Source organism: Phyllostomus hastatus, unplaced genomic scaffold (genome assembly GCF_019186645.2).
Source record: "Phyllostomus hastatus isolate PE091 unplaced genomic scaffold, TTU_PhHast_1.1 phas_scaffold_317, whole genome shotgun sequence".
Classification (NCBI taxonomy): Eukaryota; Metazoa; Chordata; class Mammalia; order Chiroptera; family Phyllostomidae; genus Phyllostomus; species Phyllostomus hastatus.
In genome coordinates, this window is record NW_025334023.1 from 21,886,129 (window position 1) to 21,909,511 (window position 23,383).

Genomic DNA, 23,383 nt, shown 5'->3' on the forward strand with positions numbered 1-23,383 from the left:
CTCCAACACTCCAGCTCCTCATGTAGCCTGTGCATGAGCATCTAGGATGATGGAGGGTTATCTACACTGTAATAATTGCAAATGGCTCCTGTCTTTTGGGACTCCTCAGTAAATTTGCAGACTCCATCTCTCCCAGTAGCACCAAGAAGTATTCAGCTCTGAGCTTGGCGTCTCTCTCATGAGAGCCAGGGAGAGAAGTGATGACCTGCCTATAGGACCCCCTACCTCAAACAACTGTTTCTGAACATTGGTCTAGAAACATTGGCAGGTCAGTTTTCTGCCAATGGTTTGTTCTGAGGGTTGTCAACGTTCTCATTTGAGATTCCTTATTAAAACAGTGGATGCAGCTGCCCTGAAAAATGAATAGTCCTATTTACTGATCTGATCCTCTAGAAGTCCATGCCATTCATAACCTGAGTTTGTACAAGGTCACTACCAAGCAGAATCTGCACAACTGAAGCAGGAAAATATTACTGACAATGGATGGATCTGATGATGGTGTTTAGGAGAGTGAGACTAGTTGATTTAAGCCTGACTAAGTCTGAAATCAAACACTTGATTTAAGTCTGTGGCTCAACAGGAAACAGCCAGGATGTGTACTATTCAGAACAGTTAACCTCATTTGTAAAATGTATTTGATTTTGGAAAGTAACCAAAAAAGGTAGGAGACAAAATTAGACAGCAATTTCTATCCTAAGTGAAAAACAATAGTCAAGAGCAAAATAACCTCTGAGCAATTGTCAAGTTTCTGTTTTATTTTTCTTTACCAGGAGATAAGTTTTTTTGGGGTCCCATCCAGTGTTTCTAGTGCAGAGTAACAGCTGCAAATTATAAATATATTGTAAAACCAAAGAACAAAATCTGTTCCTGAATTGCTCTGCCTCTAACTTAGTCAATGAAGCATAAACCAAATTGGGGTCCTAAATGCTAGTGAAAGCATCCTGAATACATAATTTAGGGGGTTTGCTACTTTGCTGTTGGAAGAAAGGCTCTACAGGACTCCTCTGCAGCAGCATCCATGTGGATGGTATCCTTCCTCCCGTGAGACACAGACTGAAGAATGAGGCTGGGAGTGAGGTTAGCAGGGTGTTAGCTTCATAGGATTAAGGTGCCAGGTTTATTTTCCTTACAACACAGTGGGAGTTCAGAAAGCATGCCACAATAGGTAAAACCAACTAGCTAGAATAAGAATAAAAGTCATTATGTATCTTTGTTTTTCCTGTTTGGGAACCTGGATTGTTCAGGATCATAAGGTACCTTTTTCTGTTTCTCCACCACCCCTGAAAGAGCCAGCAATCAAGCCATTGTTGAGGAACCTGGTTACACCCATTCATATTTGAAAGCAGAGTGCCGATGCAATTAGCAAAAGCACTCACATCAAACGAGAAAGCACTTCCTCATACTTCATGGGCTTTACAGGAATACAAACACTATTTTACTGTTCAGACATATATACTCACATAGCACAACAGAAAATGCCTTCGGTTGATAGACTAATTTCGTTAAATTTGGTAGTTATGGGACAAGAGTCACCCGTTAAATACATAAATGTTTTGTTCTTGGGGATACTTCGCATAACACAAGACAATGACTCAGCAATCTCATCTTCATACTGATTATACTACAACCAATGATTAGGGTGTCCACATTGTATGTTTGCAGGGTGTGGATGTAGCAATTCTAACATAACTTCGTGTTTCTGGAAAGCTATGATTTCATTAATTGAAATGCTGTTACAATTTTGAATGTGACCTTCCAATAATTCGCATTACTTTCTTGTGTAATTAATATTGTGATTCAGAGCACATACCTTGAGTTTCCCAATGCTCACAAAAATCTTTGTCTGCAGGAAATTTAATTCTTGAGAAAAGCAGCTTTAGTCTATCTCCAATCCATGACCATGACTTGCTTATACGTGTAATTGGTATAAAGAACAAAGCACCATTCTCACAAATCTTATAGATTAAAACTCCAAACAAAAACAGAGTTTGAAGAAGCACTTCTGTAGCTTGTTGAAAAAAAGAAGGACTACAGCAAGTACTGCCAGACATGCCTCACCAGGAGAAAGAGAGCTTCCCACCCACATAGTATACAGCAAAAGCTTGAATCCCTGACTGAGCATCAGGGGAATTAGCTCACAGACAACTCAGAGGCAGGAACACTCTGGTCTGTGTGAAAATAAAATGAAAGGTGAGATTTCCTTATGCGGCAGCAAGGAAAATAGAATTCTGAATCTCCTTTTGGAGTCAAGTTGGTCTTTGACAGAAAATCAACGCGCTTTAAGAGGTTCTAATCTGGTAGGATGCCAGACAATGGCAGGGTGCTTAAACGGAGCATCGTGTAGACTCAGGAACTGGTACACTGGCAAGACAACCTTCTGTTCCAGCAGAAGGTAGTCAAGGGTGTCAGCAATGCTCGTATCACTAGTAACAGCCACCAAGGATCCAGAGATCAACAAGCTCTAGTGACACCCCATTGTCACGTACAAAAATGAACAGCAGGAAGCAAAGGGAAAAAAATGTATCAGATTTTTTCATTATATTACTAGTTTTTATAATATTAAATATTTTCTCATTCCAATGCACTGATATTTGTTTCTGGTTGTGACTTCACCTATTGTTATTCTCTTTATTTTTAAATTCTACACTATTATTACATTTCAAATTTTAAAAGCATAAATGCTCCAAGGCATAGTTGTGTACACATGTGTATGAAAGTGTATATAATCTATTAACTCTAAAAACATTAATTTAAAGTAGAAGAGATTGAGATTACAGATTATAATATCACACAGAAGGAGTTTGATACAGTCAATACCTGAGTGTCTGCACAGTGAGAACTCGGAAGTAGCAAGTGAAATAGAGTCTAGTGGGCGGCTCGGGGGCTGTGACAGGGCCGGTCACCCACTTTTGGAATCTCGAGGAGAAAGGCTCTTTGTCACATGCAAATAGTTACAGAAATAACATATGAGAATTATGGAAATAATAGAAATAGAGGTTGGTGCATGACCAGATGTTGACGATACATATATATGTATATATTAATGGGCAGTAAATTTCTATGTTCTACAAATTCAGTGAAATTCCTAATAAAGGCTGTAAATTGAATGGCATTTAAAAAAAGTCTTGTACATATTATATTCCTGCTAAAAATGATACAACCATTTTAAAATTTTGTGGTTTAAATAATTTAAGAATCCTGTGCCTTTTTGTTTAAATTGTTTCACTAAGCATAGACTTTAGAAGGTGTAGCTTCTCTACCAGTGTCTTAAAACTTCTTTATCATTTGTAAAGAATTTCTCATTAGCCAAAATTAGGTATTAATAAAATTCTTTGACTCTTTAGTATTACAAGTAGAATTTAAGTTCTATGCCTTGATATTATACTTTCACAGTTTTCCTCTTATGGTAATTATATTTTTGTGATGCCATTATAATGCTACTAGCAGAGGATATGTGCCTGTGATTCATCAGCATTTATATGTTAACGAAGTAAAATTTCATAAAACCCCCAAAGACCTAAGAGTACTTTCATACATCCTCTGAACCAGGGGTCAGCAGACCAAGCTCCAGGAGTCGCACTCGACCTGCTGCTGCCTGGTTTTGTATGATCCAGCAGCTGCAACGACTTTTACATTTTAAAATGGATTTTTAAAAGTCAAAGAAGACTATTTCAAGTCTCATAATAATGATAAGATCTTCAAATTTCAGGGCCCCTACAGAAAGCTGCATTGGCACGTAGACACGCCCATCCATTTGTTCACGTCTGTGGCGGCTCCCTGCATGACGGCAGGGATAAGGTCTGCGATGGAGTCCACAGGGCTTGCAAAGGACGAAGTACTTACTATGAGGCCTTCACAGAAACAGTGTGCTGATCCCTGCTCAAAGCTGAAGGCAGGTGTCTGGGATTCTGGATAGAGTGTTTAAAGTGGACTCAGTGTATGACTTAATTTGGCTTCATTTACAGACATCATACATCATATACATCATTGCCTTTGAATATTACCATCTACTTGGTAAACAAAAATAAAGTTACATTAAAAAAAACTGATTTTCTTGAAATGTTCAGGACCAGCAAAATAATCATATATAAGAATAGTATACTTTTAAGAAAAAATAATAAATGAACAATTTAAATACGTTTTTAAGTAATGATTTCAAGATTCCTCAGAGAATGTCAGACAGCTAAGGACAGACTCCAAAATCCTTATATCAGATTTCTAGTTTTCAAATTTCTGGGATATAGTATTTCTACAGTATTTGAGATTCTCATTTGTTATGGAGGAGGCATGTGGAGAGTTACTTATCAAAAAGAAAGATACTTTAAAGTAAGAAACCAGCCAAAAAATAAAAAGAATGGAAACAATTTAAACTTCTCTTCTCATTTTCCATTAATAGGGAGCTGCTGGTGTGGGACTTGATAGAAATGGTCTGTTTTCATTTAGTGGGCTGATCCCCATATCTGTGTCAGATAAAATCATAGCACTTCTTATTTGTTACCATGGATACCATGAAGATACTGCCATCCACTAAATAATATTAGAGGAAGACAACATAATTTTCTGGGACTAGTCCTGTTTTGCCTTCATAAGTTGCCTTCAACCATCCTGGTTCCACTGATGGGTACACTGGCAGAAAAATAAAAAGTTAATGTCACTCAAAGAACATTAGCTTCAAATAATTATATACACAAATGGGTAAGAATCCACATCAGATTGCATGCATCCACTTATCAAGGCAATGTCACAGCACCTTTAAAACCGGAAAAGTCCTTTACATTCATATAATCAATCAGTCAGCCACCTTCTCACATCCTCCCTGCACCCTCGATTCTGCCCCACCCTGCCCCCTCCCCATACACAGGGGAGGAAACTGGAGGCCGGAGGAATGTGATGTGTTCACTTGTGGAGGTCAGGGGAGGCAGGGCCTGAACTAGGTTCTCAGTCCCCTGGTTTCCACTTAAGACTCTCATGGACACACTGTTCCTTCAGGGGAGGCAGGGGGTGCACCTACCGTTGGAAAATATCGCCCCCTGGGGGAAGGAGAGCTCGTGGCTGTGCTCAGCTTTACAGGAGTACATGGCTTTGGCTTGGCTGAAAGGGCAGAAGACAGTTTGTAAAAACCACAACATTCAAAAGAAATACATTTATATTCAAATTATTCTTAAAAATGACATATTTCTACTTGTAAATGGAGTATAATATAAAGTGCAAATGTAAGTCTGCAAAGTACACTTCTCACGAACTGCACACACGTGTGCAATCAGAAGACACCAGCAGCAACCCAAAAGCCCATCTCACGTTTCCAGGCAGTGCCTGCAAGGGTAACCACCTAGCTTATAGCAAACAGCCTGAGTCGGTTTTAAAGGATGCTATTATTTAATTGTTGGTGGATATGAAGTTTTTGCAGCACACATTGAGGGTCATAGGTAGCAAAACATGTTTTTCCACTTTCATTTCAGACTACCAGAGGTGAGATCCCCAAATTAAAAGGTCTACAAGGTACAGTAAATGAGTTAAGTAAGCATGATGGGTAAGTTGATGATAAGTGGCGACCAATGACAGCCTCACTGTCAGGAGGGAGATGGCTTTGGAAACCAGGGATCATATGTATTTCTTAGAAAGGGAAGCCAACACTCAGCTCTGGCATGTGCACCATATGGGAATTCAGGCTCGATATAGCCAGATAGGCTGGTTTTCTAAGAGAAGCCAGAATCTCAGAGTTTTATAGGAGTTCTATTAAAAACATTTGAGCTGACACTATTTTTCTTTTAGGCCATCATCTGAGGCTACTAATCAAGTCATCAGCCAAGTCACCTTTACTCTTCAATAGCCGCATACCTTGGTGAGAAGTGGAACTCCTCTTGACTCCACCTACTTCTCACGTCTCTACCACCACCAGCATGCAAGCCAAAACCACTGCTGGTGTGACTCACTGAATGGCTTCCTACCGTCCTAAATCCTCTAGGCCTGTTTTTGTCCCCTTGCAATCCATTCTTTACAGAGCAGCCAGGACAGTTTGAAAAGGTTCTGATGATCATGTTATTTCCCTGAGAACAAGCCTTTCCCTGGTTTCAAACTGTAGCTCCAACCCACACACAGTCAGGTGCCTGTTGGCTCTCCTGCTTCCGTTGTGCCTGCCTCTGCCCACCTGCTGCACCCCAGTCTCACCTACCCTCCTCCTCCTCCTCAACCATGCCAAACTCATTCCCACCTCAGGGCCAGCTGAGTCCTTGCTCTGAGATGCTTTCCTCTTGAACCTCACATGGCTCTGCACATCTAGTCCATCTTAAATTTCCTGAGCTTTGCTGAAGGCTGTGTCTTCCCTGACCACACACTCTAAAATAGCTGCCCGGGCATTTATCATACCCTCCTAAGTCTGCGTGGTACTAATATCTGCTATTCTTTTGCTATTGTTGCTATTTCTGTTTTCTTCTCTCCGAATCAAGATGTATCCTCCATGAATGATGCTTGATGCCTAGTAGTAACTCAGTAAGTATTTTCTGAATAAGTGAGTAGAAAAAAAAAGGGCAAATGCTCTGATGCTTTGGGCTTTTTCTATGTGATGAGTCCTTTAAACATTCAAGGTGCCTTGTCTTTCTTCCTTTTAGTCCCAGTACTGAATCTGCAAACAAGCAGCAGCAGTGTTTGCCATTGCAGATCTCTCAAAGCACCAAGGTCACGTTATTTCACTTTCCTGTCGGGGCTGGACCCTATGTCTGACCTCCACACTTCCAGAACAAGGCGAGGTCACTTAAACCAGAGTCCTCAAATGTCATATGAAGATTGGAAAGCTTACGGAGGAACATTCTGGCCCCAGCCCCAGAGTCTGCTTCTATACTCTCAGAAAGGTTGCTAGGGGAGCCTGCAGCAGTCAGGTTTGGGAATGTCCACTAGCCCGCTTTCTGATGAAACACGGGTTAAGGAAGAACTGCGGGAAAGGAGGCACCCACAGAAAGACTTTACACTACAGAAGAGCTACACGGGTGTGTCTGTGTGCGCACACCCATGTGCACCTGGGTGTGTTGGTTGACATGGGTGGGAGGTGGGGGAGGAGGATGCTATCAAGTTCTGAAGATTTCTAAGAATCAGATGGAGGTATACTTAAACAGAAAAAAAATAATAGTTTTTTTCTTATAAATCTTCTAGTTAAACGTAATAATTTAATCCAGTACCTGATATGACTGACAGTCGCATAGCTATTTCTCTAAAAATACGTAAAGATTTATTTTAAAGATTTTATTTATTTATTTTTAGAGAGAGGGGAAGGGAAGGAGAAAGAGAGGGAGAGAAACATCAGTGTGTGGCTGCCTGTCACCCGCCTGCCCCAAACTGGGGACCTGGCCTTCAACCCAGGCATGCACACTGACTGGGAATCGAACTGGCAATCTTTTGGTTTGTAGACCTGCGCTCAATTCACTGAGCTACACCAGCTAAGGACTAACGATTTTTTAAGAATTCACATCTCCAGCCCTTGCTGGTGTGGCTCAGTGGATTCAGCACTGGCCTGTGAACCAAAGGGTTACTGGTTCGATTCCCAGTCAGGGCACATGTCTGGGTTGTGGGCCAGGTCCCTGGTGGAGGGCACATGAGAGACAACTGCACATTGATGTTTCTCTCCCTCTCTCTCTCCTTCCCTTCCTCTAAAAATAAATAAATAAAATTAAAAAAAGAATTCTCATTTCCTGACAGCAACAATTTCCTCCAATAAACACTGTTTTATTGCTTTGAGTACTTAAAATAGATAGATAAGGAAACAATTTCCAGAGTTATAGAAATGATTAAGATATCATCGTTCTTACAATGATGAGATTCTTGAAATTGCACTAAGGCAATTAAACTATTTTTATTAATATTTCAGACATGAAAGTTCTCTTTATAGTATCTTATAAGATTATGTGGAGAGAGGAGGGAAATAGAATAATTATATCACTAAATAAATAGATATCGTTAAGTGTCAAAAATACACAGCAAAAAAAAATCTGTCATAACTTTTCAGTTGTCTGTGCCTGTGTCTAGACAGGTATAATTTTCTTCTGCTGCGCTCTGTAAGTACAGGTGTTAACTCAGCAGAGTGCCTGGATGATTTAATGCAGACTTCTGTGGCCGTGGTTTCCTCTCCAGGTGCTAATGCTTCCTCTTTTACTGCCTTGGTGTGCTGAGGATGTGAAAATTACACTGACACCTATCGAGCCTCTCTTCAGAAGATTCTAATATGCTTGAAAAGGATTTTGAAAATCCTGCTTCTCATGGCATGGGAGAGTAAGGTGATAACATTTACTGTTCTGAGAGCCATTTCTCCCCTTACATATGGAAGATGATGTGATCACAGGTCCCATTCCCATGCTAAATGCTGCCTGATGCTGGTGAGTAGACTTACAAAGGTTTCATAGGGTAGGTGTGCAAAATCTGTGATAGTTAAGCATAAGCAAAATAAAAGTCACTAGATCAAAATTGATGCAATGTTTTCTGGAGAGCCACTTAACAATGATAAACACACACATGCACACAAACACTCTCTCACACCTCCTGTGTGCTGAGAATTTCACTGATGAAGGGAGTAAAAATGCACACAGATAATATTTTTTAAAATACCAAAGAAGTTGTGTATGTCTCAGAGGTTAAAACCGCTGTTCTCCTCCAACGGCCTCCTTGACGTTTCCACAGCTTCTGCAGTGTTGACTACACCTGCTCTTTCTGATCATCCCTTCACTTTGTCCTTTGCCAGAACCTTAAACGAAACCATTCCGCAAAGACCAAACAATGCTCAATTGTTTTTCCTTTTCACTCAAAAAGCCCCACCTTCATTGATGCAGAGTAACAGCTGTGAACAAGTTTCTCAAATGGTGAACTTCACGCCTTCTCCCAGTTGAGCTGCACATTTGCAACTGTCTCTCAATGTCCTCTGGCTCCCTCAAACGTTATGGCCCAAACTCTCCTCTCCCCCTTGTACTCACAAGCCAAGAACAGACACTAAGCTGCCACTATTTCTCCCACTCAGACTCAAAGACTTGGAATCTTCTTTATCTGTTGTTTGTTGGGAACAAGGATATTAGGAACTAAATGTGACCTTAGTAAACAGGGACCACATTGTAGCTAAAAGGAACTAATAAGGGAGACAAAGTGCAGTTAAGCAAACATCCTGTGTGGAGCAGATGCTCTCCCCTGGGTAGGCTAGATAAGCAGTGCTTTGTAGTTTTAATGAGAAAATAAGAACCTAGCTAGCTAGAGCCAGGAGATTACTAGGTTAATGAACAAACATCCTGCCTTCCCACCTTATGCAAGAATGCTTGGTTTGAAATTCCCGCGCGCGGTCTTTGTAAGCGAATTGCTAACTGCCACGTCTGCTTCTGTATAACGCTTGCTTGCCTGCCCCTATATAAGGACGTAGTTGTAAGCGCTCGGCGCGGCTCTCGTTTGCAGCTCCTTGTGGGCACTGTGTCGCTGGACACTTTGAGAGTTCGCCCCTGCGCAGGTTAAACTTGGCCAATAAAGTAACATCTTTGATACCCTGAAAGTCTCCGATATTTGCTGTCACGTTTTCTGGATGCTACATCGTTCATCCCAGTATCAAAGCAGTTGCCCAGTCCTGATTCTGTCCATAAAATGCTCCTTATTGCTTTTCATTCCTTTGTTACTGCCCTAATTATGGTCTTTTAAATCTCACCAATTCCATCCCGAATGATTGACTGTACTCTCGTATTCCCAACTCTCTAGAAAGACCACGTGAAAGGATCTGTTCAGGTGCATCACCGATTAGATCACTCCTCTGCTTGATGGCTCCCAGAGCCGGCTTTAACTCTTGGAGATGTTACTTTTCCTGCTCAAGGTCATCCACTAGAATCTCCCAATTAGTCTCTTTCACAAACACAGCTAGTCTTCCTACTACTCACTACCTGTTCTATGATTCTTCAAGGACTAATTCAAGGATAGCCCTGAGTTCCCTAGCAGGAACATGAAATAAGCACTATAGGAGATTAGTAAGGAAAATGCTTTCAACTTCTTTCTATTGTTCAGTTGTATTTAATGGTACCAGAAAATACCAGGTGGGGTTGTTAAGAGTTCATGTTTATAGATCATTAAAATATATTAATGAGAGTCTCAAATATCTTAAGAAAGTAGTTTCAATAAAAATTATTACAATAGTAACAGTTATTATTGTAAAGACCATCTGTGGAGAACTTACCAAATAGATTGCCGTGTATTTAAAATTTACAACAATTTGGCAAAACCAGAATTATAGCCTTATTTTATAAAGACAATAGACTTCTTAAATATGTGACTGCAAGGTTATACACGCAGGAAGTAGTGAACCAAGGACATGGCCATGAGGCCCACTGTGTGCCTCTGTCCCTGCCTCTGGGTGGAGAGTTATGACACAGTCCACATGCTGTGCACCAGTTGAAAAAGACAGTAATGTTCAATGCACCAGTTAGTAAGCTCTGAGTTTATGCTGACAGCCATTAGAAGTTGATTTAGAGTAGTATTTTGAATGTAAAAGAACATTAAAAATGAACAGACTGATTGTTGAACATTTGAGTATATATTTATGACATGACAGCATTCTGGTGTATTTCAACAGCTGGCTTTTTTAAAGCTCTGTGAGATTATCTCTTTGATTACAGTACTTGAGTTCTTAACAGATTTAGATCTTCCTAATAAAAGGGCTCCATCTAGTGGAGCAATTCAATCCCATAGCTGGGCAGACAGAAGTAACAAGATTAAATCCCTTCCACTAAGGCCTAAAGTAGATGACAGTTTCAGAGATACATGATGTTTGCTCTGATGCCCACAGTGCCTAATGGTCGCTGTGTCTGATAAAAAGGAAGAAGGCAAAGATTCTACAGTGGAGGTGAGATCATGCAAACACTTTGGAATCTGCTATATGAATGCAATGCACTGACGGACGTCCTAGAAAGATACCAACTCTATGGACTTAGAAACACTAACAGATGAGGGCCTAACTAGGCGATTTTGGGGGGGAAAAGCTTCTTCTAGGAAAAGTTCTATAAAGTCAAGAATATACTTTTGAAAAATTTCCACCATTACCAAAGGACTCCTTGTTGTGCAAAGGTTACAGCAACTGTGTCTTCTAGAAAACCTATCTGTTTAGAACCCTTCTTTGAGAAGACCTTAACAAACCAAGCATCACCTGGACAGTCTAAGACACCATATGCGGTTTATGGACATGACCTCTTCCTCGTGAATGGGGAGTGAGTGTGGGTTTGACCGTCTGTGGAATGGAGGGACAGAGCTATTAAAGATGACCCACCATGTCAACACAAGGCAACAACGTCACCACTATCTTGTTTACTTTTTACTTTGTTTTGGAAACTTACCGCCCAGAAGAAACTGGCTTAACTGAACCAACATTTTCAAACAGTTGGGCTTTCGCTGCCACACTGAAAAATAATTTAACAATGCAAGCTTCATTAAATCAATTAGAAAAATCATTTGGGTTAAAATGAAATTCAGAGTTAGCAATTAACCAAAACAATGATAATTAGTAGTTAAGAACTGTCCCCCAAAATTTGACTTTACTTTTAATTGTTTTAAGATTTAAAGAAAGAAAAAAAAAGATTTAATGTGGAAGAAAGTTTTAGCTTTAGTCTCCAGTTCATGGAGTATCAAATGGTAATAAACCTATCGATACCTCCTTTGGGGAGGTTTCTGCCCTTATTTTTTCTACTGCAGAAAACTGGAAGCCGTAAAAGGGAACACTTTCTCCCTGCTTTGCTCCCAGCAGCAGTATTATTGACTCCTGTGAAGCCACAAGAGAAAAATCAAGTCAACATGACAAAAGATTTGTTCATTTTGACAGCTAAGACAAACTAATGATAACATTGTTGCATGTACCCTTTATATTTGAGCATACTTCCTGTAATATGGGAAGAGACAACTGTGAAAATATGGCCAATCAATAAATCTGTAGATTCAAATCTTGTTTCAAGTCATGGAGTGGGGGCACAGTCTGTAAAGAGGTGAGAAAATTAGGTAGAGGGTGAAAAGAATGAAAACTAAAGTCGCCTCAGTAGGCGGAGAAGTTTCTATATTTACTAGAAGAGACATCAGATTCCTTAAATGATATTCTAAACTAAATTTTTAAAATCTATCTTATTCATTTCTTTGACAAACTTCTCCTAGAACAGAACCATTTGATAATCTCAAGTTTATTTATGACTAACACAGAACATACACTCTCTCATTAATTTCTTCTTGTACTATCAGTAAAATCACAAAATGGAAGCTCTTCTCTTTCCCTCAAAAAGGATGGAATTTATTCTCCCTTGACACATTGACTTAAAATTTAATTTCCCTCAGTGGCTAGAACTATACACACTGAGAAGTAGACAGATTTACAAATATATTTGTCTACATCATGGTAGCTGAATTTCTGAGCAAGAGAGAGACAATGTATGTTAAACACACTGAAACCAAAAGGTTTGTATCAGAAAAGGGAGGAACAAATGAAATTAAAACACTCTGTATGGCAATAAGCTTAGTAAAATGTCTGACTGAACTTTTGAGGAATGATTTAAATGTCGAGAATATCACCATATTAAAAATGGGCATAGTATAACAGAGCACAGATTCAAGCTACAGAACCCTGGGTTGGAATACCAGCTCTTCCCTTACTAGTTGAGTATATGTAGACTGGTTCCTTAAACTCCCCTTTTTAAATTTTATTATTATTTTAATAGAATTAATTTGATAGGTAACATTTTGCAATCCTTAAATTTTTTGAGTATCAATTCCCATCATCTCTAAAATGAGGTTTATACTACCAACTGCGCAAGGATATCGTGGAGGAGCTTATAAGAGACAATGTAAGCAAAGGTGCCTAGTAATAACAATATATAGCATTTGGAATGCTCAGCAAAAGTCAGCAGATAAACAGAAAAGGAGAAAAACTTTTTGTCCTTGATTTTGCTTAGTTGTTTATCCAGGTTCTCACTTCTCCTCTTTGACCCCCTTCTGTGCATGTCTGTGAGCCCTGCCTTATCAGCCTTCGCACTTGCAGGTCATTTCTTCTGATTAGAGGGACCAGCTCCCTTTTGCCTATCATGTTCCTTGTTCTCTATAAGCTTGTTTAAATCCATGAGTTCTCAGGTGGGGAGATATGTGATGGTCAACCTTCACAGCTAGAAAGCAGTTGCATTTCTAACAGAGGTAGGGGCTGGGGGGCCTGGGACCTAGGCCTGGCACAGCCGTCTCCACAGCTGAGAAGTTGATGTTTAGCTTTCACAGGAAGGTTTCTGGCTTCAAAGCCCATAACTACTATATTATACATCTATTTTCATGTCCTTATACTAAGCCATAGTTCTGCTTCTAAGGAAAGTACTTGAAAGAAATCACCTGCCCATGATTGTTTATATGTGTCCTAAGCTTGCTCTAACTTCCACCTCACTTTTAGAAGAGGACAGGGCCCTACAGAAGTGGACTGTACCCACTCTACAGATGATGCATTGGCTGTGGAAGTCCTAAGGGTTCCTTCAGCCACTCCATCCCCACGGGGCCCCTGGCAGACACAGCGAACACAAACCTCACTTACATGGAGCCAGGCCGCTGGTAGCCATTGCTTGAGGCAGTGTCTAGCCTTAACCTCCTGCACATTTTTGGAGGCAGGTCTGGGTGTGGCGAGGCTTTTGGCGTCTCTTTGGAACCTATGGAAGTTAAGCTTTGAATGGAACCACTGTAGCTCTTGTTTCCTAAAAAGAAAGCCCAAGAAAACAGGCAAGGTGTTATTAGACAAAATAATAACAATAACCCAGTACATGTGCCTAACAAAAGGAAGCATTCTTCTCTGAAACCAAATGAGAAGGTACAGAATGTTCTTTTAGCACTGCAGCCCATCACTCAGGGAGATCAGAATCTACAGCAATTACAAACACATCACCTCACAGAGACAGAAAGAGCCAGGAAAAAAGTTACAGTGCAGAGGAGTCTGAAAAGTCTTAGCTCCCAAGGAACAAACTAGATAAGCATCATTAGTCCCTCTCCCATTTTTCCCTTGCTTAATCATGCTGAATAATCTGGCAAGTGACAGGGAGTTAATGGCATCTTGCATAAGCTAAACTCTGGCTTACCTTCAGCTGCAGAGATGGATTTGAGAAAGGTAGCTGAGGCTCTTTTCTGCCCTGAAACCCCATGTGGCCCTTTCTTGGTCAGGTCTATGGGTGGGGAAACATCCCCCGGGCTAGTGACGGAGGCAACACTCTGGCAATCTGATTCTGCATCCGTTTTGGTTGCATCTTCTCTAGAACTGGATTCAGGACTAGTCCAGAGACCAAGACTTTTCTGTCCATTGGAAGGTGATGGGGATGCAATCCAAGGAATCCCTCCAGATTTCTCCCTGGGCTGGCAGGAAGCGGGCTTTGTGTTGCTGTTTTGTTCAGAGGAGTGAGAGGAGAGGGACTCAATGCTCCCCATGGGTGTGCTGGCTGGGCTGCTGCTGTAGGAGTCACCTGAGCAGGAGCAGGAGAGAGAGAACAGTGGCGCTCCACTGAAAACAGCACCACCAAAACCTGTCCATTCTCCAACTCACACACGTTCTGTGGCCACCTGGTCCCACTGAAGTGATGGGCCTTTACCTGGTGTGGTGAACCATCCTCAGTGCTCGAGAAAGGCTTTAAACATGCACTTGAATTTGGGAAATGCATTTTTCAATACTATTCAAGGGAGATCTTACATTCAATTATGTACCTTGCCCTAGGAAATTATGTTACTTGTTGAAGCATGAGTGGGCAGACTTGAATTCAGAAAAAATTCTGAAACAGGACTCACAAGTAAGGGAAATGATTCCATGATTATATTACAAAAAAAAAAAAAGAAAGAAAGAAAGGGGGGGGCTAATGTTAAAGATATATTCTGCCTTTTTAATTTACTTTTATTTTTCTAATCTTAGGTGATTCTGAGTTATGATGCATCTGAATCCTCCTCCATTCAAAGGCATCATTAAATATCAGCTGCAAATTACAAGCTGCTCTCTATTTCTAAAGAGGGGACCTGTTCCTTTTCCTGCTAAGAATATAGCAGCATAAGTAACTGGCTGTTTTACTAGGTGTATTTTTTTAATGTTCCTAAAAGTAAGGTATAAGAAAAGAAGCAGAGAAGCTGTAATAGAGTGTTCAACTATGTCTAATTTTTTTTTAAAAAGTATTTTCTATTAAATATTGATTGTGAAAAAAATTGGGAGGCTTAAGGTATGAAATAAAATGAAAAGACCACAGTTTCACACACATCACAGGCTCAAGATGCTACACACTTATTCTTGGGGCATGGCTCAGAACAGTAAGTTAGTGATAATGTATGGTATGGTTTCTCTTATTTCTTTTCTTTCTCTCTTTGAAATATTTTGATACCCAAGAGATGATACTTTAAGAACATAATGTGAAAGGAAGAAGGAAAATGACTGCTTCAGCCAGACTTTCTTTTGTTTTCTTCTCTAACCAGTTTCACAATAGCACAAAACCTTCCACAAAATAGCACCTCATGTACTTAATCACAGCTGCAGAAAAAAAGGGGGTGGGGGGAGCATAGAGCAAACTAATTATTGCTTTTGTGGCAGTAATGAATTTGCTTGTCTAAGATACCTTGTAACTGTACTGACAGAGAACATATAAATGTTAGAGGTGGAGGAGGTATTGGGGTGATAGCATCAATAAAAACAACTTATTTCTACCTAATTGTGGGTAGAAAGGCTGAACTAAAGAATGGAGAAAGCCTCTCCCTAAGGCGGCACACTTACTATCAGGCTCTGCCAAGCACGGAGTGTATCTCCCTCTGGGCTTCCGGGAGCCTGTCGACAGGCAGATGGCGCGCGCCCTTCGGGATCCAGATCGAGACTGAGGCTGAGGAAGAGGAATGTTTGGGTCCGGGGCAGTATGGAAAATCTGCAGAAGAACAATGAACCAAGGTCAACCAAAGGGTGAAATTGCCACTTTCATCATAAAAGCAGCTTTGAGAGTTATTACATAATCTTAGAACTATATTCTGCTTAATCAGTTGCCTGGCAAGAGACACTTGATACAAAAAACAAACAAACAAACAAACAAACAAAACACCCCAAGAATAACTACAACTTTCTCGTCTATTTACACCGAATAGTGCTTCTTCTCTGGGTTTTCCTCTTTGTGCTCCTGCATTCCCCAACTTCAGGTTTCTCAGTAATTTTAAGAAACCTTTCAAATAGGAACAGATGTCTATGTCAAGACACATGGACTTTTTTCATTGTGATAGTCTCTCTCCCTCTTCACACTGAACATGGCCCTTGGGGAAAAGGATCCTTCCGTATCGTTTCCCCTGCAGAATGTGCCCCTCGTTCCTTAGGAGTAGGCACTGCCATGCTGTTGCTTCTGAACCGTCAGGAAATGTGACGACTGCAAGGAGAGGTCGGAGAGCAGCCCTGGGAGGCGGCCTGTGTGCTCTGGCTGTGAGGAAGCTGGCAGCCGCGGGCAGGCACACAGGCTGTTCTTCCACAGGCACAGGGAAGGGACCCGGGGAAGGACAGAGGCACAGTCACTCTGTCACAAGGACTAGCTCAGACACAAATGTGTCACAAGATGTTTAGGGCTTCAATGGTCAATTTCTTAATTACCCAATCAATTTGGCTTTCCCAACTTCCAATTTCCATAGTTGTTCTAAGATTGCACTCTTACGAAGAAACTCTTCTTAGGGTTTGGATATAGAAAAGGCTTCAAGATTCTGTTCCCTGAATTTTTTCTTTGATTTTATTTAGAGTATCATTTCTACTGTATCACTAAAAATGTAATCCTAGAGAAATTAAAATATCAAAATAGATTTAACCACAGAGTAATTCTAAAGTGTTCTATGAATATGAGCAAAAAACTGCTTATATAAATGCCACAGAAGAAACCCTTGAAAGGTAAATGATGGAGGAGAGGAAACCATCTGTCTGCTCAGAGGGTTTAGAGGAGAACTTAAAAACTGAACTCGGAAAAAGAAAATCAAAGTCCTCATGAAGAACTAATTTATACAACACCAGGCTGACAGAACCACAGGAACCTGAAGTAACAATGTGAAGCTCACAGATGATGCAAATGGACAATCAAGCAGGGACAAATGCAAGATACAAAATGTGATGCTTCCACATGAAAATGCAGCTTACCTTTTCATAGTGCTCTATTAGAATTTCAACCACAATATTCTGAAATTTAATATTCATCATCGCAGCCACGGTTTCTTCCTGTGCCCTCATTAGAGTTGGGCCAAATATGACACCAAGGTTTGAGACAGTCATGAGATTTTGTTGGCTATGGAGTGATACTCTGCAAATAAGAGCAACAAAAAGTAAGTTAAATGTTTAGTAATTATAAAATGTTGTCATCTACCAAATTTGTGACACTATAGACTAATTTTTCCAAATAGTCAACTTCAGTCATTCCCAATTGGCATTAATGAGTATAGCCTAAAAGAATATAATAAATCAACCTAGACGAAGTAAGACATAATTACAAAGGTTAATAATTGAAGTAAAAAATTTTGATTTTCTAAAGTGAGTGCATTCACCTTAGAGAAGGAGGTTATTAGCTCTTCGGTGTTTGCTCAGTACTACATTTCTTTTAGAACAGATGGTTCAGCGTAGACTGGTTGTAATTTTATTTGGATTCGCCAAACATATTGAAAACCTACTGCCAGGCACTTTCAGTTATTATTGCATTTAATCCTCCCAGGAAGTCAGGTTTTCCTATTGTATGGGCAAAAAACCAAAGCTCCCAAAGTTGAAATGATGCACTTGAGGTCACAGAAAATTAGGGTCAGATGCTGTGTCAGTCAGGCCTCCTGAATGCAGGTCATAGGTTTCCTTGAGCTCCCCACGTGAGACAACCGGCCAACACACGTTTCCATCCTTCCCAGCCTTCCACCCAAACTTCTCTGGGTGCTTCCCTGGTGCTGGGCACTGTGCGAGGCAGTGAGACTAGGACATGTGAAAGCATCAGTGTTGGCTTGAAAATGGAAATGAAACCAAAAAGGCCTATGGTATTATTGGCCTTAGCAAAGTAATCTCAGTAACTAACAAAAATGACTGTGACCAATGAACTAACTTGGAAACTGGACATATTCTTTTGAGGAAACCTTGTTCATTTGACCAGTCTCCTGGGTTAACCACCACCTTTTCTGTGTGACTCCCAGACAGGACTTTAGAACGTAAAGTTCTAGGAAGGAGCACAACAGAAGATTATGTCTATATCTGAGTATGCATCACTAACTCCATTCTGAAACCTAAAGTCAACTGCATGGGAAATCCAGGGTTTTGGATTGTCCATGCAGCTCCTAGCACAGGACAAGCAGTGCTGACTGTCTGAACTACTGAGATGCTCCCTGTGCCCACGAGGGCGCTGTCTAAAGAAAGGCTCTTGGTTAGGACAAGGAGAGCTTCATTCCAAGTTTCCTTCTTATAAAATGTTTAACATGGATTAGAGAATGTATACTAAGAAAGTAGTGTGTAAAGACAGTGAGTCTATCTGGAATGAAAGCTTGGATCCATCCGACTTGGAAGTGGGGTTAGTCAGCCCAGTTATTTCATAGGCTTCAGTTTCCTCATCTGTTAAGCAGAACAACCCTTCTAGGGTTGAGAAAATTAAATAATGAGTTACATTAAGTTAAATATTACCTCAAAATAATGTTCTTCCTGTAATTAAATTTGCTTTAGACACTCTTGCTAAAATGTAAAAGTTCTTTATAGTATTAGGTAAATTGGAAAATAATTACTATTAAGATCACTGGGGAACAGATTTAGAAATCCTAAAAAAATTTAGTCTATTTTAAGAAGGAGAATTGATGACTTTCTTGCTCAAGAAATGAAATATTTTGATGACTGATTTTCTCTTTATTGAATTTTCCTTCTGCTGGGCTATTGAGTTATTATAGACTACTGTCACCCACATTTCACCCATTTCTGCACCCCATTCCCCCTCAATTCCTGTAGGTAACAGATACCCAGTTGCACTTTTGAATATTTAAAGTTAGAGTTAAAGAAGATGCCACAGATGGCCTTGTTTTAAGACAAAAGGATCCTCAGAAAGGAAGCAATGGTTTATATCATGTCTCAGAGCTAATTAATGGAAATTTGGAATTAGTCATCAAGTCACTGGTTTTTTAGACCAGTGGCCAATCCAGGTCACAGGTCCTAAATTCTCTCTCTTTTTTAACCATATAAAGTTGACAGGGGCCAAGATTGTTATTAGTTATCTATAGTCAAGTCATTAGTGATGTGGGCATACATTTCACTATGCAAACACTAACTTGAAAAGAAACATGTACCCTTATGCTCATTGCACTTTATTTACAGTAGCTACGACAGGAAAACAACATAAGTGTCCACTGATGGATGAATGAATAAAGGGACTGTGGTGTGTATAAACAATGGAATAGTATTCAGACATTAAAAAAATGAAATGTTGTCACTTGTGATGATATGGAGGGACTTCAAGGGCATCACGCTAGAAATGAAGTAAGTCAGAGAAAGACAAATATCACATGACCCTCCTTATATGTGGAAACTAGAGAACAGACACAAAACGCGCATGGACACGGGGAACACACTGGTGGCTGTAAGAGGATGCGTGGTCAGGGGTGGGGAAGACGGGTGAAAAAAAAGGAAAACAGTTTGCCCATCTTCCCCACCCCTGACCACGCATCCTCTTACAGCCACCAGTGTGTTCTCCGTGTCCATGTGCATTTTGTGTCTGCTCTCTAAGCTCCACATATGAGGGGGGCCATAGAAAGACTTTACAAAATTTGTTTCAAAAAGTCAGTAAACAAACAAAAGAGAAAAAAAGAAAAGAGCCAGGAACAGTGGTGAAAGATGAGCAAGAGAACTTCAGGCACTCTTCCACGGCCAGACAATGTGTCCTGCTATTCTGTGTACCAGAACAACATACATTACAATCAAGAGTGAAGCTCATGTTCATTTAATACTCTACAATTAAGCAAGAAAATTTTATGTGACATTCATGTCACTGTTAAAAGCACTGCAAAAAAAACTTCACTAGAAATTTAGCTTGAATACAGCAAAATAATGCCTTATAAATACAGTGTGGTTAAAGTTCATAAAGAGGGTATACACAATGCCAAAACATAATTCAAAACTAATTCAGACCAAGGATGAGTCCTTGTTCATTGGCTAAAAGAGGTATTGCCATGGGCAATAATTAACAATGAACTTGAAAGGATGCCATTTTGAGTATATTCCTATGAGGGAAGCTCATATTATCTCAAAGCCTGCAACTCGAGAGTTCTTAATGTATTATATAGCAGTATTTCAAAGGTGCATGGCTAAAATTAAGACAAATTAGGTTACTATTCCAATAAACAAGGAAGGGATTAATCATTTGATTGTGAATCATGGTACTTATTAAGATGAAAAATGTCTTTTTTAAGGAGATGGTAAAGAAATTCTGAAGAAAGTTTAGAATCTGAATTTGGATTTTTGCTTCCAGCAACATGGCAAACAGACTTCTGGACTGAGAGTATGAATATCTGTGTGTGCATGTCTCAATTTCTAAATATACAGATATGTGATGGTTAATTTTATAGTCAAATTTGCTACATCACAGTGTACACTAGGTCAAACATAATTCTAGATGTTCCTGTGAAGGTATTTTTTTGAAACATGAGATTAACATTTAAATCAGTAGGTTCCAAGTAGAACAGATTTCCCTCCACAGTTTGGGTGGGCCTAATCCAATCAGTTGAAGGTCTTAAGAGAAAAAGACTAGGGTGGCCTGAGGAAGAGGGAATTCTGTCTCCAGGCCGCCTTGGGTTCAAGCTGCAACATCAACTTTTCCCTGGGTCTCCAGCCTATGAGCCTGACCTGTAAGCCAATTCCTCGTTAATCTATCAATCTCTCTCATGTACAGGTACATTCACAAATACACACTCACACATATAAGCATATTTGTGTGTATATATAAGTGTGTATCCATACACACAAACATACTATTCATTCTGTTTCTCTGGAGAAACTACTCCTAAGAAATCAACCTATCGAGATTTTAAAATACATGAATGAATTTAACAGCAGTCAAAAAAGTCTTCAGAGACCAAGAGATATTATGAATCCAAAGAAAGAAACGAACATTAGACAGGAAGTTTTAACCTGGCAGAACCTGTTGACCCTGGTCATACGGAGAACTAGTCTTCAAACTTAGGGATTACAATGTACTTAAAAGTATTGAGGGGAAAAGGCTATATACTTCCACATATATTTTTAAGTTAAAGAAAAATGTAAGTTTTTCTTTATTAGTTTCACAGTTGCAAAGAATATAATTATTTGCATAATGTAGATATACATAGGTACATACACAAGTGCATATAGATATATCTTTAAAATAAATTGCCACTCTGTTTTTAAAGCACATTCTGTGGACTCCCAGCACCATCAAACACTTTAAAAGGACATAAGCAAGATTAACTTTAATAGCTGAACAGTAGCTAAGTGAATGATATAAGTCAGAGAATTACTTGACCAGGTGCTTTATTAAGATGTCCAGCATCTCTCTGTTTTTCTCTGGCAATTTGTGCACCAATGCATGTACAGCCTCCACCCGGTAGTTTTGGTCATCAGATTCTGTAACATAAAAAAGGATGCAAATCTCAAGTTTTAATTACATTCAGATGTGTACATAACATTAATAATCATCATAACCACATCCACCCCTCATGCCTTAAAAGTGCTGTTTCATTGGTGTTAACACATATCATTCCCTAAGGCTGGGAGGGGCTCTATAACTTGTCCATAGTCATGAAGTCAGTGAGTAAAGAAGTTAACAAATGCACATCAATCTAACCTAAACCTGTGCTCTTAGCCACAGAACTATATACTTCCATACAACCAGAGCTCAGCAACACCTGCTCTGGTTTTTCTACACAAGGAGAATGTGAGCGATCACTGTGATTGCTAAAGACTAACGCTGCAACACTTTATCACACAGAAACCTCCCGTGCCTCCATCAGACCAGAGAAGCAGGCATTCCTTTCCAAATTTTACATATTCAGAAACAACCAGGAGTTATTTTTCTGAGGGATCAGAATTATTATGCAAACAAACAGAGGTGTAGTCAATTTTAAGCCCATGCTAAAATAGGAAATCTGAAAAGGGAAAAATCATCTATAGCAAGTCTAGTCTGCTAGGCAAAGGTCAAGATGTGGACATGTCTGCTAGAGAAACTTCTAATGCTTTAGAATAAGGAATACCTTTAACATTCTTTTACTGTAATACACACATTCTGGGGTGACTGCTCACCCTACCAAATGCCTGACCAATAGGGCTTATATTATGCAACCACCATTTCTTCTAGGCACACATATCTGGAGTGAGCAAAGGCTGAGCCATACACGAGCTTTCTCCCAGGAGTTGAAATGAGGTCACCAAAACTCATCTGTTTGTTGGATGTGGGAAAAGGCCGACCACAGAAAACCAAGACTGCCATGAACATATGTGTTCCAATCCAAGAAAACCTGACTGGACAGGGAGAGGAGAATGAGGTAGAAATGCAGCAAACAGCAGAGATGAGAGACCCTCCAAATAGAGTCGGGACAGGGAAACGTCAATTCCCAACTTCGCAGCTCCTGGTTGCAGACCCCTCCTCTGTCAAGGAAGTCTGTGAGATACCTCTTCCTCTCTGAATAACTCCCCCTTTTCACTGAGCTGGATTTCGGTGGCTTGAAATCGAAGAATACCTAATTTTATTAACTTATATATAGGAAATGGGATTATCCTTGACCTAGACAAAAGCTGAATTCTTACAGATAAGAAAGTATTTTAATGATTAGGGTAGTGAATAATATGATCATGATTTGCCAGAGAATAAGTGTAGGGAAAAAATCTTGAAAGCAAATGTTTGTATCAAAATCACCAGATCATTGAGTCATTTTAGCTAAGTGCTTCAAACACCCTTTGCTATAAAACTAATTTTTTTATAAGAAAGAGTTTTAGACTAAGCATCTAACAAACTGGCCTGTAACCCTGGTATTGCCATGAATTCACTAGTGTCCTCAGACAACATCCTTTGCCCACTCTGGATCCTCACTTCTTAATCAATGAAATGAGAGGTTGGATAATGTGTTTCCTACGGTCTTGTCCATCTCACAAAACCAGACTTTTATCAAGAGGATGCACAGTATAGAGCGTTCAGGAGAAATCTCAGGAGTATAGCAGTACATAATGACAAGATCACGTAGTTGGTCACACACGCTGGATTTAAACACCAGGGCCAGTCGTCTTCCTCTGAGACTTTATCAGTTTCCTGTGGCGTTGCAACGTGTGGTAAAAAAATAAGCAACTGAGTTCTTTCTCAGATTGTGAAAATACTCTTATTACCATCATGCCTCATACACTTTAACAATGAAACGCCAACTCCTA

At 39.9% G+C, this 23,383-nt stretch overlaps 1 protein-coding gene across 1 annotated transcript in view; it reads right to left on the minus strand.

The window, feature by feature from the left end:
• Nucleotides 1-1,087: 1,087 nt before the first annotated feature.
• The window catches only part of ARHGAP42 (Rho GTPase activating protein 42), a 252,753-nt gene continuing 230,457 nt past the window's right edge, over nt 1,088-23,383 (minus strand). The window contains exons 17-24 of the mRNA XM_045817966.1: nt 21,484-21,589; nt 17,126-17,285; nt 15,746-15,890; nt 14,085-14,462; nt 13,550-13,706; nt 11,337-11,399; nt 5,012-5,091; nt 1,088-4,626 (exon numbers count right to left, since the gene is read on the minus strand). Coding sequence (XP_045673922.1) covers nt 4,538-4,626; nt 5,012-5,091; nt 11,337-11,399; nt 13,550-13,706; nt 14,085-14,462; nt 15,746-15,890; nt 17,126-17,285; nt 21,484-21,589 — 1,178 coding nt within the window. The 3' untranslated portion in view covers nt 1,088-4,537. The remainder of the gene's footprint in view (nt 4,627-5,011; nt 5,092-11,336; nt 11,400-13,549; nt 13,707-14,084; nt 14,463-15,745; nt 15,891-17,125; nt 17,286-21,483; nt 21,590-23,383) is intronic.